The sequence below is a fragment of the Cygnus atratus genome, chromosome 25 (assembly GCF_013377495.2).
Source record: "Cygnus atratus isolate AKBS03 ecotype Queensland, Australia chromosome 25, CAtr_DNAZoo_HiC_assembly, whole genome shotgun sequence".
Classification (NCBI taxonomy): Eukaryota; Metazoa; Chordata; class Aves; order Anseriformes; family Anatidae; genus Cygnus; species Cygnus atratus.
In genome coordinates this window covers 5,107,702-5,121,801 of record NC_066386.1, presented here as the reverse complement: position 1 = coordinate 5,121,801, position 14,100 = coordinate 5,107,702, and the positions used below count along the sequence as shown (strand labels likewise).

Below are 14,100 nucleotides of genomic sequence, written 5' to 3'. Positions count from 1 at the left end.
GCCCCTCGCGGCCCCTCGCGCACGCGCAGCCGGTAGCGGCGGCGCTGCGAAATGGCGGCGCCCAGCGCGGCGGCGGCAGCGGCGGGGGGCGGCAGCGGCGGCGGCGGGGGGTTCGAGCCGTGGCTGGCGGCGCGGCTGGAGGCGCTGGGGCTCGACCGCGCCGTGTACGGCGCCTACATCGCGGGGCTGCTCCGCGAGGAGGAGGGCGACGAGGAGCGGCTGGAGGCGCTGCGCGGGGTGCTGGCCGCCTGCCTGGTGAGGGCCGCCGCCCGGGGACCGAGGGGAGGGCCCGGGCCCCCCCCCCGGGTTGGGGAGCCCGGGCCGGGCTCCGTGGGTGGCGGGCGGCCGGGGCGGGCTGAGCGCGGGGCCGAGCGCGGCTCCGGTGCCGCAGTGTGAGGCCGGGGGTCTGCGGCGCGGGGAAGGGTCCCGAGGGCGAAACGTGAGGAGGGGGTTGGGGGGGTTCCGGGCTTGGGGAGGCCTCGTGGCGGCTTTCAGCCTCCTCACGAGGGGAGCGGAGGGGCAGGCGCTGAGGTCTGCCGGGGGACAGCGACAGGACCCGAGGGGACGGCATGGAGCTGGGACAGGGGAAGGTCAGGGTGGTGTTAGGGAAAGGTTCTGCACCCAGAGGTGGCTGGGTGCTGGGACAAGCTCCCATGGGACGTGGTCACAGCACCGAGCCTGCCGGCGGCCAGGTGTTTGGACAAGGGTCTCAGATAGGCAGTCTGATTTTTTAGGTAGTGCTGTGTGGAGCCAGGAGTTGGACTTCACGATCCTGGTGGCACCTGGCAGATAGCTAGTGATAGGACTAGAGGGAACAGCCTCAAGTTGCACCAGGGGAGGTTTAGGTTGGAAATGAGAAGACTTTTCTTCTCAGAAAGAGCAGTCAGGCACTGGGACGGGTTGCCCATGGAGGTGGTGGAGTCACCGTCCTGGGGGGTGTTCAAGGAAATGTTGGATGTGGTGCTTGGGGACATGGTTTAGTGGGTGACATGGGTGGTAGGGGGATGGTTGGACCAGATGGTCTTGGAGGCATTTTCCAACCTTAATGTTTCTGTGATTCTGTGACCCTTCCAACTCAGATATTCTGTACCTCCTTCACACTGTGGTGCCGGCTCCAAGGCTGGCCAAGAGCTGCAGCTCCTGCAGGGCCCGGCAGCTTGCGGGGGAGCAGAGGGTGCGAAGCTTGGGCTGCGAGCTGGCGGCTCCCAGGGGCGCAGGGCATGGCTTTGGAGGTGGTGTTCAACAGCAGACCCTCTTGGCAGCTATGCAACAGCTGTGCTAAGCGGTTATTGTTCCTTAAATAGGTTTCATTTCTCCCAGTACAGCACGGTCATACAGGAATCAGTCCCTGGGATCCAACTGGAGCTGGAGTTAGTGACTGGGACAGACTGAAGGTGCTGCCAGCCTTGCCTGGCCGGAGCCTGGAGCCTCCAGTGATGGGCAGTGCCTGCCTGCTCTGCCAGGAAAGCATTAGGAGAGTTCACAAGAGTTTCTTCCCAACGGTTAGCTCTTTTGGGGGCTGTAAGACTCTTATACCATCTGTGTTTCAGGACTTTGCATAAATAGATATTCAGTAGTATAAAGTGCTCAGTAGTAAGTGCACACTTGTATTAGGTAATGGTCTGCTCAGGTGCTGTCACAGGTTTCCTCCCAGACCGTTTCTATAGGAGCATAAAACCCAAAAGGGTTAGCTCTTTTTGGGTAACTTTAATTCCCTCTGTTAGCTGACTGCATGCCATTTTAAATCAGCTTTCCTAAAATTAAGTATGGCTCTTTACTATGTTCTGTCGTCACTTCCCCACCCTGGTGGGGCACCAGCCATGAGTTTCTAAAAGAAGTTTAACAATGTCAGCGTAGCCATGTGCCTAGACTAATAGGAGGAGCAAATACTAACTCCTCTGGAGCTAGGGGCAGAGTGAAACGTCTTTGGAAATGCTGTTCTAAAGCCTTGTCTGTAGCTGAGGTTAATGGCCTTGCCTGTAATCACCAGACTGCTGCTTCTCATCGCCAAAGGCAGAGCCTGTGTCTGAAGCCTGACCGTGCTGGTTGCAGACTTGCAGCTGGGGTGGGCCTTGTGTTTCGGTCTGCATGCTCTTTCTGAACCTCGAAGGTATGTAGCTCGTTGCCCTTCCCTTGCCCTGCAGCTGGCTGCAGTATGCTCTGATATTTCCTGTTTTCTCTTTATTGCTGAGGTACCCTTCTCTTGCACTGTCACCAGTGCGGTTTTTGAAGACTAGTGTGCGGTTTTCATGTGCATCTAGTTCTAGGCTGCCTTTCATTCATGACAATCCCATTTCTTCTGTTTTCTCTTTTGAGTCAGGGTTGACTCTCTTGCAATTGACTTATGCTTCACGTGCAAGTTCCAGGTCAGTTTGATTATCTACTTCTCTTGTAAAATGTATTTTTGCCTCTTGAACCCTGTGACATTCTTTTTATTTCTTCTAGTCAGTGCGTCTTTTCTTTATTTGTTAGACTCCATACTTATTTCTTTATTGATTTTTGAGACACTCTTTCATTTGGTTAATTTGGGGCCTTTCTTTACAATTGTTTTCTCTATGTTCTGTGTACAAATTCCAGGTCGTCTCTTCATTTGTTTTTGGTAATCATCACTAAAATACATCTTGAGCAGCCTCTGCACCTCATGTTCGGGTTCCTCGGTCTCTCATACATCAGTCCTCTGAGTTTATTCAAACTTGCTCGTTTCAGATCAATTTCTGTTTCTGTTCTGTTCTCCTCCTTATGCCAAACAGCCTCTGGATCACTCAGTCCATGTATATCTTCCATAGTTATTTTTTCCTCTGTATTTACTGACCTCTAAGATAACATAATTTCTTGTTTAGAGAATATTAGATGAAATATGTTACGTCCACAGCTATCTGAACTCCACCAGTACCAGTAGCATTTGTTCTTCAGTTGTATACATGGGAGGTGAGTCCCCCACAGACCCAGAAATCGGTGCTGGTAGAGGTCTTTATCCAGACTGCGGTAAGACAGAAGGGTTATAATAGCAAACGTCCTGCACTATGTGGCAGAACTTCTCTCTGCTTCCTTCTGTAAAGGTTGCAGCTGGGCTGTCCCATCATGTTTCTTTTCTGTTGCTCCATTCATGTCCATTTGCACGCTGTCATCTTGGTCTTTCATTTCTTCCTTTTGGAATATGAAGACACTCCAGCTCTGAGGCTGAGTTATTTCTTCATCATGTCTCAGGGATATCTGAAATGGCTCATCTTTGTGTTCTTCTCCCCATGTAGGCTACGCTGGTATACAAACACTTGGTTTACTCTTATTGCTCAAATCCTCATTAGAAGGCACAGGTATCTGCCATCATTATTAGTCTTCTGCACTTCGTTTTCCGTCCTACTTACTACTATTCCTTTGTCATCACTTACCTGATTTTCATCTTCCTGCACACTGAAAGCAGGCAGATGGGGAATATGTCTTTCCCATCCTTCTTTCCTGGTTTAATAGAAAGTTGCTGTCCATTTTGCCAGCCTTGATTTCAGCAGACTCATATTCCCAGCGCTTGGGGTAGCCCATCCATCACGGAGGATCCTCTTACTGTGAATGTTTCTAGCGCTTCAAATCCTTCATGTCTTTGAACCTTGTTAATGTTTGTTATCTTTTCACGACTCGGTGTTTTTTTTCTCTGAGGACTGGAGACTGTCACATTGTGTTTCTACGCACATCATCCTTGGTGTGGTCTGCTCATCCGGCATGTGTGCCTGTGAGGATCTCAGGGCAGAATCTCCCAATGTGAATGGGGTCTGTAGGTTCTTATGCTTGATCTTAGCAGATTGGGCATCATCCCATCCTCTGGATTTACTCAAAGCAAGTTGTCTACTTAACATGTCGGTGTGAATCACAAACCCTTCATCCTTCTGCTATTTCTGTGTTTGTACATCACCTCAACCTCACAGCCCCAAGTATCCTGCACACTTCTTGTAGAATCTCCTCCCTAAGCCAGGGTCTTTGTTCCTTGTTCCTGTGCTGTGCTCATGATCTCAGTGCTCAGCAGATTTGTGTAGTGGTATTACTGCGTGGTGTTCTCCTGCCATCTCTGTTACGTGCAGAATTTTTTGCTTAGCTGTTGTAGACCTAGGGTGGGAGGACTTCACTCTGAGTTACTCTTTATTTGTATTGCAGCAAAAGGTGAAGAGATTTGTGTGTTTCTGTAGCTTGTCTGTCCCATGGTTGTGGAAAACTCAGCTTCTTTGCTGTCCCCCATGCAGGTGAGCTTTGCTCTGCTGGATGAGTAATGTTTTCAGCGACTGTCCTGGAACTTGGAGGTGTTTTTTAGGTACCTGTTGCCCAAGTTTTCGAGATGAGAATTGTGAACTTGTTACCTGTTTGGCGGGAAGCCTGTGTGCAGGGGTTTCGTGTGTTGGCTTTCAAATGCCAGTTTGAATGCCAAGCGGGGGAAGATGGTGAGCTGAGGCCTGGTTATTATGCACCTTGATAAGGTATTCTTTTCTAGGCAGAGATTATCAAGCTTTCTGCAAGTATTTAGAGCTAGCTTTTGGCATAGACAGGGTAAGCAGTGGTCATGGGTGGTAGAAGTAGTCTAGGAAGAGGCCACCACTGCTTTGGTGCCTAATTTGACCCTGTCTAAATGTAGCACTGCTTCCAAAGGAGGGTAGGAAGACTGCAAGAAGTTGCAGGCCTGGACCTAGCTGGACGTTAATGCCTGCGATGTGCTCAGCAGCCCTGCCAAGGTACCAGGGAGGGAATGGCTCAGTCCCAGCTGCCTGTGTCCTGGCCAGCTAGTTTCCGTTTGGTATTAACCCTTCTCAAGCCCCTCAAACCCTCAGCAGCTGTTTTTTCCTAAGCTGTGGGCAGATTTGCTGTTGGGTGATTTAACGTTAATTAGCAAAAGCAAAAAACAAAAACAAAAACAAAAAACTTAAAAAACCAAAACCTTGAAACCTTCCGCCTGCTGTACAGGTGCATATTCCCAGTCAAGTGCTCCGGGCTGTAGCTGGAGCGGTGTGTCTGCTGCTGGTGCTTGTGTTACGCTGATGGTGAGACCCCTGAGAAGCCACAGGTGGACAGTGGGGAGAGCATCGGTGGTGGCGGAGCAGCGCGTGTGAAGGACCTGGTGGTGGGAATACCTCCCTGCTGCTGCTCGGGCGTGCTTCCTTTCTCCCCATGGCTTCAGGTTTTCCTTTGTAATGACCGAGTGCATTCCACTGCCACCTCTCTGTCATGTTTAATGCTCCAGGCAGGTCAAGGGGCTGCCAATATCAGTCCTTTAGCTGCTGGTGGGAGGATATCGTCTATCAGTACCACCAGAGTGGGTTCCGTTCCGACCCATCTTGTCTCCAGTCTCGTTTATTAGTGTCGGTGAGGAGGTGGTCTTTGACTAGCTTCTCTGCAGCCTGGCTCAGGAGGAGATACGATGCTGCTCAGTAGCTGGCTAGAGTTACGGCAGCCTGCTCGCCTTTCTTCGGTGATGGTAGGGCTGTTGTGCCTAGTGAGCCTGCAGCTGTGAGACCAGCATTTGTGAGGGCCGTACCTGGTAGAAAAGCAACGCGCGGTGATGATGCGGCATCTCCTGGCATGGTGCTTGTGCTTGGGTAGCCATGCGTAGCTCTCGTCCTGAGCTGTGTCAGCAAGTGAGTGCATCTCGTGACTTGCCTTGTCCTGCTGCCCTGGGTTAACAGAAGTCCTACGCGTGCGTTTATTGAGTAGGGTCCATGTGAAAAGCTGTGTCGCTTGAGCTTATTGCTGGGTGTTCAGATTCTTTGCAGCTGGTACTACTTATATCTGATTCATGCTTGTTTAAAGCAGACCAACTTTGCTCCAAGACTGAGAAGTCTCTTTTCCCCTCACTAGGAAGAAGATCTCTTAAACGATGTTTGCAGGGAAGTAGTCGAGAAGTGGTCTGAATCTCAGATTGTTGACGCCAAAGAGAAAAAAGAAGGTAGTGTCGCTGCTCCGTGTGTCTTTCCATGTGGTATGAGTACTTTGCAGGGCTTTACTAAGATGAGAACTGTGTGTCTGTTCTGTTCGGAGCTAAAACCAGTGCTGCTAATATGTGTGCAGATCTGGCTCACTTCTCATTGCCATGGCTGCTTATTTACTGTTTTGTCTTGAAACACGAAATGAGGTTGAATAGTTTCACTTCTGGCTGTCGCTAGCATTCTGCTGCTCTTTGGGCTCGGAATCCTGCAGAGGAAAGTTTTTTTTTTTTTTTTTTTTTTTTTTTTCCTGCAGGATTTTTAAAATTGCCTTTTGCAAAAAAACCAAGGGCTTAATCTCCATTAAATGCTAATGATGTAGCGATGGCAGCTAGTGCTCTGATGGTAGGTGCAGTTATGGTATAAAATGCATATGCTGCTTCAGTTCATGCTCATTTGGGAAGTGAGTAGTTTTACACTACTACAGCTGCACCTATGGAGAGCTGTGCAGCCCCTTGTGCTGCTGCTCACCCCAGCAGGCATCAGGAAAGCATCCTTATTTTCCTCTTTCAAAATCTTCTCTTAAAACTGTCCTTTTTTTTCCCTAAACGCTTGCAGGGGGGAAGCTCTGTTGGGCTGCTGCTGTACTAATGCTGCTACTTTCCCAATAATGCATATAGTCCCGCTGCTCCTTTCTACCCTCTCTGAATCCATCCCTTGTCTTCAGCTGCTGGCTCTGGAGTGAAGACCTCTTGTTCTTGTTGGCTGGGGGAGGCATATTCTGGTCACTGAGCAGAGCTCTGGAGCACAAGGAAGCCACACTGAAAGGTTTTGCAGGTTTAAGCACGCTGCATGGTTCACTTAGGGGTCTTCCAACTGTACGGACCTAACTGCCGGCCTGCGTAGGTGACAGTGTAACATCCCTGTGGGCTAAATCTGTTTTTTTGGTTGCTTTGCATTTTTTTTGTCAGTTCTGGTGCAGACGGAACATTATCTCTGATGTTGTTCTAGAAATAGCTCTCCCCAGTGAGCCCTTGTCATGAGGGCTGTGTTTAAGTAGCGCTTCTCTCGTCTAAATCTTGGGGTTTTACTTAACTGCTGAAGCACACCGCAGTCAAGTGTCTTTCCCTGAAAATTCATGGAAGTACTCTGTCCTTGGCCTATCCTTTGCAGAGGACAGGAAAATGTTCTGTTATTCTTTGTATTAAAAAACCAAATCCCTCTTTTGTGGACAAGTGAGTGGAATTGCTGAAGTTGCTGCTGGACTCCTGCAGCTCGTACCATTGGTTTCTCACAGTAAACCAGGGATTTTCTTACCTGTCACAGAAAGAAGGTAGCAAAATACATATGAAGTGTTAGTTCTTGTGGAAGAATGAAGTGTGTGAAATGAAAAACCTGGAGTGTATCTTCCAGCTTTTAAATTGAGCACAAAAGCTAGCCCGTATGGAAACCTGGCCTTGTGAAACTGGCAGTGTGTAGCAGCCTTTTTACATTGGAAATAAAATTGTAAGTTATTAACAAACAAACTAATGTCAAAAATAAATGCCATTTTAAATAATGGACACCGTGATATTAAAAAGTTAATCAACTGTTCATTTTCGTAGGTGAAAAAAGAGTATTAAACTGATTAGTAACTTTTATTTTCAGAATTTCTATATAACATGATTTTAACTACATAGTTAAATAAACATACTTAGCCTCTTTTCACCAGAGGAGAATGCAGTTTGGGGTGAAATGGATTTTCATTAGCTAATGGTTTTATTGATTTAAGAGTTGAATCGTGAAGCTTCCCTTACTCCAGGGAGAACAGCGCCTGGGCAGTGCTGCGTGCTCAGGGGAGCTCCTCCTCGCCATGAGGAGCCGCTGCTCCCATCGCCTCGGCCAGGTGGCTTTGCCTTTAGGTCAGCAGCAGGAGGGCGGCGTGCTTGGCCCCGGTGGCAGGACGAGGCCTTTGGGGGCCTGCGGAGGCACGGGCGGGAGGTGCAGGAGGGAGCAGCTGGGTCTTGGTGGCCTGCATCTGCAGGGACTGACTGATGCTCTGACTCTTCTTGCCAGATGAGATCCAAGCGATTGCCAGCATGATGGAGAAGCAGGCCAAGATTGTCGTGAAGCCAAAGGAGATCTCCCAGGAAGAGAAGCAAAGGAAAGCTGCCCTCCTGGCCCAGTATGCCAACGTGACAGATGAGGAGGAATATCCTTTTCCTGACCCAGTCAAGATGAAGTGCCTGGAAGGACGATGCTTATAAAAAAAAAAAAAAAAAAAAAAAATCTCCTGAAATGCCTTTCTAGCTTTGCAGTGTCTGGTGGAAGAATTGGAGGAACTTGTCAGTCTTCTTTTTTCCTAGTGAAGTAGCTTCCATGAGAAGAAGCATGGAATCTCTTAGTTTGTGGAGTGCCATGTGTGCAGACACTTCTTTGAGTGTGGTTCTCCACCATTTTCACACTCCCACCAACACAGCTTGGCTGGGTAAGGTTTGTTCACTCTAGGTGCATTGCAGAAGATGTGTGAATCCGCTCCCAGCATCTGTGCATGGTAGGTAATGTATTGAATTTCTCTCTGGCTTTCTGGCAAGAAATCTGCTGAAAAGATCCTCTTCAGAGAGAGTATAGGTAGAGTGGGAGAGCTTAAAGTTAGCTCTCTGTAGTGCTGAAGAACAAGTTCTTCCTTGAAGAGAAGGTTGAATAAGAGCGGATCTTACCTGGCATTTGAGCAGCAGAGGGGAGTTAAACATCGGGCTTTATGCTTGTCTTGTCCTTGATCATCAAGATTAGTTTTTAGCTTCTTCCTCCTGGCTTGGTAAAATTGCTATTTGATGTATTTTGACGTGAGTGTGACTGTATAGAGGCACAAGTTTGTTACTGATGTTCATATTTCCTTAATTCCCTCACTGGCGACGATGAACAGGATGGATCTGTTGGGACAGCAGTAAATATTGGATCAGAGAAATGTATCCTTTGATTCTCAATGACGTGGGCTTTTTTGGAAGGAAGGCAGCATCTGTGTGAGTTTCCTGTCCTTTTTTAATCAGTGTTGATGCTCATTGTTTCTTTAGGGCCACCATTTAGGCTGGTGATTATTTTTTTTCATGTAACCTCACCTCGCTCGTAATGAAGTTAAAGGTTCATCTGCTTTTCTGCTCTCCCCCCACTGCCTTGTGTGCACACCTAGGACTGATCCTGTCATTTTCTTTTCTCTCCTTTATCCCTTCCTTTTCTCTCCTGTCCTCTCTGAAGCTTCACAGAACATGCTACTGATAAAGATAATTCTTCCAACATTAGTTTAATGCTAAGTGGTGTCCAGATAGGCAGATCGTATCAGGAACTAATAAAAGTGAAATAGAAACAAGACTACTGAGAAATGCCTAAGGGCATGGTGCAGTTGAACTTCGTTGGTGAACAAGGGCCAAACTATCTCATATTTTTCTCAACACAATAATTTGGGACATTCCTTGAACTCACCAGCTGCTAAGTTTAAGGTGGAAGCAGGTTTTATCACAGCACGGAATTAAAATGTGAAATATTTAAATTATTCTTGTCCCTAAATTGCTGATAGTTAGGAGGAAGAGACAGAAAAGGAGACGCCCACTTGCTCTTTCAAATGCTCTTCCCAAAGGGCTTACCATTAGTTCCTGCAGGAGAGAGGACCCGAGGCTGTGGCAGTCCTCGGCGTCTCATCTGTGCCCGTGTCCGCAGCCTTCCTCCATGGCAAGCAGGACGGGTAGAGCTGCGGTGCATGGGTCTGTCCGTGCCGTGCCATTTCCTTTGGCTTGACGGTTACAGAGCTAGCGGGATGTGTTGCGCCTGCTGGCTGACAGCTCTGTGCCTGGGATGTCAGCTGTAATCACAGTGGACACAGCTGTATGTGCATACATACATGTATAAACATACACATAAATACAGCTATAGCGAATCTACTCAAGGAAGCTTTATGAAATGCATTATTTTTCTACTTCTGGTTTGTAGAGGTTTCACTTTTTTTTCAAATCAGTCTAAAGAACCTGCAGGCTTGGTTTTGAACTTGAATTTTCTAGGAAAGAACTTGATTTTTCCATTTTCTAGGAAGCACAGATTTAAGCTACGTGACTTTTCTGTTTGGAAAAACAAGCAGAGTTTCCTTTTCGTTTTTCATTCCTCACTTTGTATTCCCACATTCCTTACCTGCTTGGTGAGAAAGCAGAACTGGGAGTCAGAAATGTTACTTTTCTTTGCACAGCACTTTCTGTAGAGTTGCTGGCTGCTGGCGTGCAGGGTTTCTTTTCTCTGCAGAGCCCTTGGGTGAGAAATGAGCAGCTGAGATCTGTCTTGGGTGAATCAAGGCTGAGCTTACCAAGGCAGAACTCTGCCCTGCTCCCAACAAGGCAGGGATTCTGCAAGGTGCAGCCATCAGCAAGAAGCAGGAGAGCACAGGAACTGGGGGCGAGGCAGAACAGAGCTGATGCAGCCGCTGCCTTTTCCTGTGCCACGGGGCTGCGCTGTGACAGCAGACACCCCTCGGCCCTGACCGCCATCCCTCCGGATGGGAGGTGCGGCTCTAGGTGAAGGGGGAGGTAAAACAAAGCAACCCATGTGCTAAAAACGGCGTATGGTTTACAGCCCCAAAATACCACTGAAAAGATGAACTGTGCATGTTCAGACAGAGCATGTTGTTTGCCCTTAACTCACTACCAGCGCTGTTCCGAAACACCAACGTGGAGGATGTCTTGAATGCCCGAAAGCTGGAACGGGAGCTGCTGCGAGATGAGTTCCAGAAGAAAAAAGAGCAAGATAAACTCCAGCGAGAGAAGGATAAGCTAGCCAAGCAGGAGCGGAAGGAAAAGGAGAAGAAAAGGACACAAAAAGGAGAGCGGAAGCGATAGCTGGGGTTTTCTAGTTGGACTCTCAAGGGATAAAATCAATTAAGAATATGGTGTGTGTTTAAAAAGCTGCAGAAATTCTGGGCACGTGGCTGGTGACTGGTTCTCTGGAAGCATTTCCTCTTTTTTTTTTTTTTTTTTTTTTAACCTAGCAAAAAAGAAATTTCAAGCACCTCTTAAACTCAAATTGTGCCATGTGCTTGTGGTGTCAAGTGTCCCAGTTGGTTATTGTGGCCAATGTCTGTACCAAAGAACGGTGAAGTGATTGTCTGTGTTTCAAATTGATCAATTTTACTTCTAACTACTTAAAGCAAAGCAAAATGAGATGTAGGAAAGGGCTTCCAAACTGGCTGCATCCTCGTGCTGGCCTAGGATTTGCAGCATCAGCATTGTATGATTTGAGAACAGAGCAAAGCCCCTTTCTGACATGTAATTAAGGACATGCTGCTACAGGGTGAATGTGAATTTACACTAGCCTGAAAAATGTATTTGCAAATACATTTATTTATGCTGCCAAGAACAATGCTATGTCTTCATTCTGGCTGAGGGAGCAGGGTTTGGATCTGACCTCAGCAAGGGCAAGTGCTGTTCTGCAGCAAGAGAAAGGAAATCGTATGAAATATATATGAGTTCCAGCTATGAGACTGCTTCACCCACAGGCTCTTGGTAAGGGAAATGCCACAGTGATTTGAGTATCAGCTAGAGCAGTAGCTAATGGGTCAAGTCCTTATGCTGTTCTGAGATTTAATGCTGGTAGCTGGAAAATGGTGCTCCCCGATGTTTCATGTGGGTGAACATCGACTGTTATTTCTACGGTAGCTGCCAGGGCAAATGCTTTCATGCAGGCTCAGCGCTGAGCAGCTGTGGCTGTAAGCGCTTTGGATGCGCTGGCTTTACCAGCAGGTCACACTCCCCAGGTCCAGCTTCGCTCAGGAGCTGTATGTAGGGGTTGAAGGCTTCTCTTGCCCCGCAAGGGCTCGTTACCTGCCATTTCCAGCCTTCTTTGTGACAGGGTCACCTGCCTCTGGTAAGGAGGACACCAACTCCTGTACATTCTCACTGGTGTGTGCAGGAAGACCTGCAGGGCTTCCAGGGGTGCAGAAACGGCGTGCCTCACCCCTGTGCTGCTTCGTGTTCTGGCCACTGCGTTCACTTGCAAGGTTTGCTTTTGGCAACAGGCAGCTCCTGACCCCTCGGTGGTAACTGTCTCTATCTCCTGCTTTCAGCACCAGTTTGATTAAAGGGTAATGCATCCTATTTAACTATTTTGCAAGCGTGAGTATCTAACTGCTTTATCTTTGGACTTGAATAATAAAGCCGGCTGGCCAAGAAGCTGAGCTTGTCTCTGCGTCTTTGTGAGCACCGGGGTCAGCGACTGGGGCAACCAGGGGTGCAGTGCAGCTTTGTGGAGCCTGCTCTCTGGCGGGTTTATGCCAGGTCCTGCAACCTCCCTTCCTCTTGCCCAACAGCAGTGTTTCAGAGGGCTGATCTGTTGCTGTCATGGTGCTGTTCTTCTCATTCGCACCTCTCTGCCCACAGCTGTAGTGCCTCCCTTCCCCTCTCCTGCAGCCTGGCTGGGTTGTACAGGAGCAGCGCTGCCTCAGGCTTGGCCTCAGGGCCGGGTTCTCCCAGCCTCAAGCCAAGCGCTGCAGTGGAGCCCCACTGCAGGGTTGTTTTCCTGCAGCTGCCACATGTGTGCAGCACTGCAGTGGGATGGGGGGGGTTAGTGGGGGAATGGGGTGCTCTGACCCCAGCATTGCTGGCTGGTTCTCGCTTTTTCCTTGGTCCTGGAGCTCTTCCCACAGGAAGGTTTTGGGCAGCTGTCAGTTCAGTGTGTGTGTTAATGCTTCTACTTGTACCTCAGCTGGTCTGGCAGCAGCCTGCAGATGGTACAAGTCCCTTTTCTGGTGTTCCAAAACTGGGCAAGACAAACTCTGCAACTTGCTACTGAACCTTTACTTAGATGTGGACAGAAAGCTGAGGCCTGGAGCTGCCCATCTGTATAGCTGCTGGTACACCAGAGCCTGCTACAGGTCTTTTTTTCATTTATTTGTTTATTTTTTTGGAGACCTTTGCTTATAAAGGTCAAGAGAAAACAGCCCATGTTACCCTACTTGTCACTGGACCTGACGCCCATGTGCCTGTTACTGGCTTAGTCCGGCCTTTCAAAGAACAAAAAACTGAGCGGCACGTCACCCATCAAAACACATACATGAAATCATACACATTAAATAGCCGGTTGTATGGCTTTCGGAGGAGACTGCTCCCAAGCACACCACAGCAGCAACCTCTCGCAGATGGGTGGCTCACCTCTGCTGGCATTGTTTGCACTGCAGCCACAGGGTATTGGTGTAAACGCGCGATGTCTGGCTGGCAGGTCAGGACAGTACTCCCGGAAGCACACCCAGGAGCACCTATGGTTAAAGCCCCTCCTGTGCCCACAGCGAAGGGCCTGTATTTAAGCAAGGCACCTTTTGCTGTCAGGGAAGCAACACCAAGGGAGGCGCCCAGCCTCACACACCCAGCAGGAACTCCAGGGCCACAGCGGCAGAGCCCCCTGCCAGCCAGCGGCACCTCACCACAGCAGCTGACCAGCGTTCAGAGCTGGAAAACCAAGAGCACGGTGAAGTCGTGTGTGTGCGCACACAGACGTGTCAGCCGACAGGACTTGAGGAACTGAAGTTCTGCCTTGGCCATTAGCCCATTTCAACAGTTAATGCTTCCCAGCTTGTGATGTTACAGGTCGTCCTTTAAGCCGCAAAGCTATTACCAAATGTCAATAAATTTTGGTGTTGATTCAGACAGCTAATCACTGATGTTAGGCTAATATTCAGGAGTGCATTACTGCAGACCCATGGGTCCCTGTTTAGGAAGTTCCAAATCTAAAAAAATGTTACTTTACTTTCCTTGTCCTGGCATCGAAACCCAGAAATTTAGAATAGGAGAACTCCAGACACACTCCTGAGATTTCTATTGCAGATACTGAAATTATTGCACAAGCTTTGTCTGACAGTACAGAGCTTGCAACTAAGAAAATACAGGGAAAAAAATATATACACGCTACTTTGGATTCACTGCACTAATTTTGCCTTAGTTTGTCTAAAGTTGCAGTCATTTCCTCTATTAGCATCAAGAGAGTAATTTCAGTATTACCACCGCTTGGTAACTCTTATTTCAATAACTAACTGAAAATTACAATCGCTATTAATGGAGAATGTTTTAGGAACTGACGCTATGAAGAAAAACATAGAACAAATGCTCTTCAACAAAAGCTAATTTATTTCCTACCAGACAGACTACATTCAGTACAGCACTGTTTTTAACATCAACATGTCCTAGGTTAAACTTAA

The 14,100-nt window shown here is 48.3% G+C and overlaps 1 protein-coding gene across 1 annotated transcript; it reads left to right on the top strand.

Moving 5' to 3' along the window:
* The first annotated feature begins 12 nt into the window (after positions 1-12).
* CCDC43 (coiled-coil domain containing 43) lies at positions 13-12,087 on the top strand. The gene is made up of 5 exons (XM_035566974.2): positions 13-255; positions 5,833-5,920; positions 7,953-8,088; positions 8,787-8,845; positions 10,566-12,087. The coding sequence occupies exons 1-5, from the start codon at positions 52-54 to the stop codon at positions 10,751-10,753; spliced, it is 675 nt and encodes a 224-aa protein (XP_035422867.1). The 5' UTR covers positions 13-51; the 3' UTR covers positions 10,754-12,087.
* Positions 12,088-14,100: the final 2,013 nt, after the last annotated feature.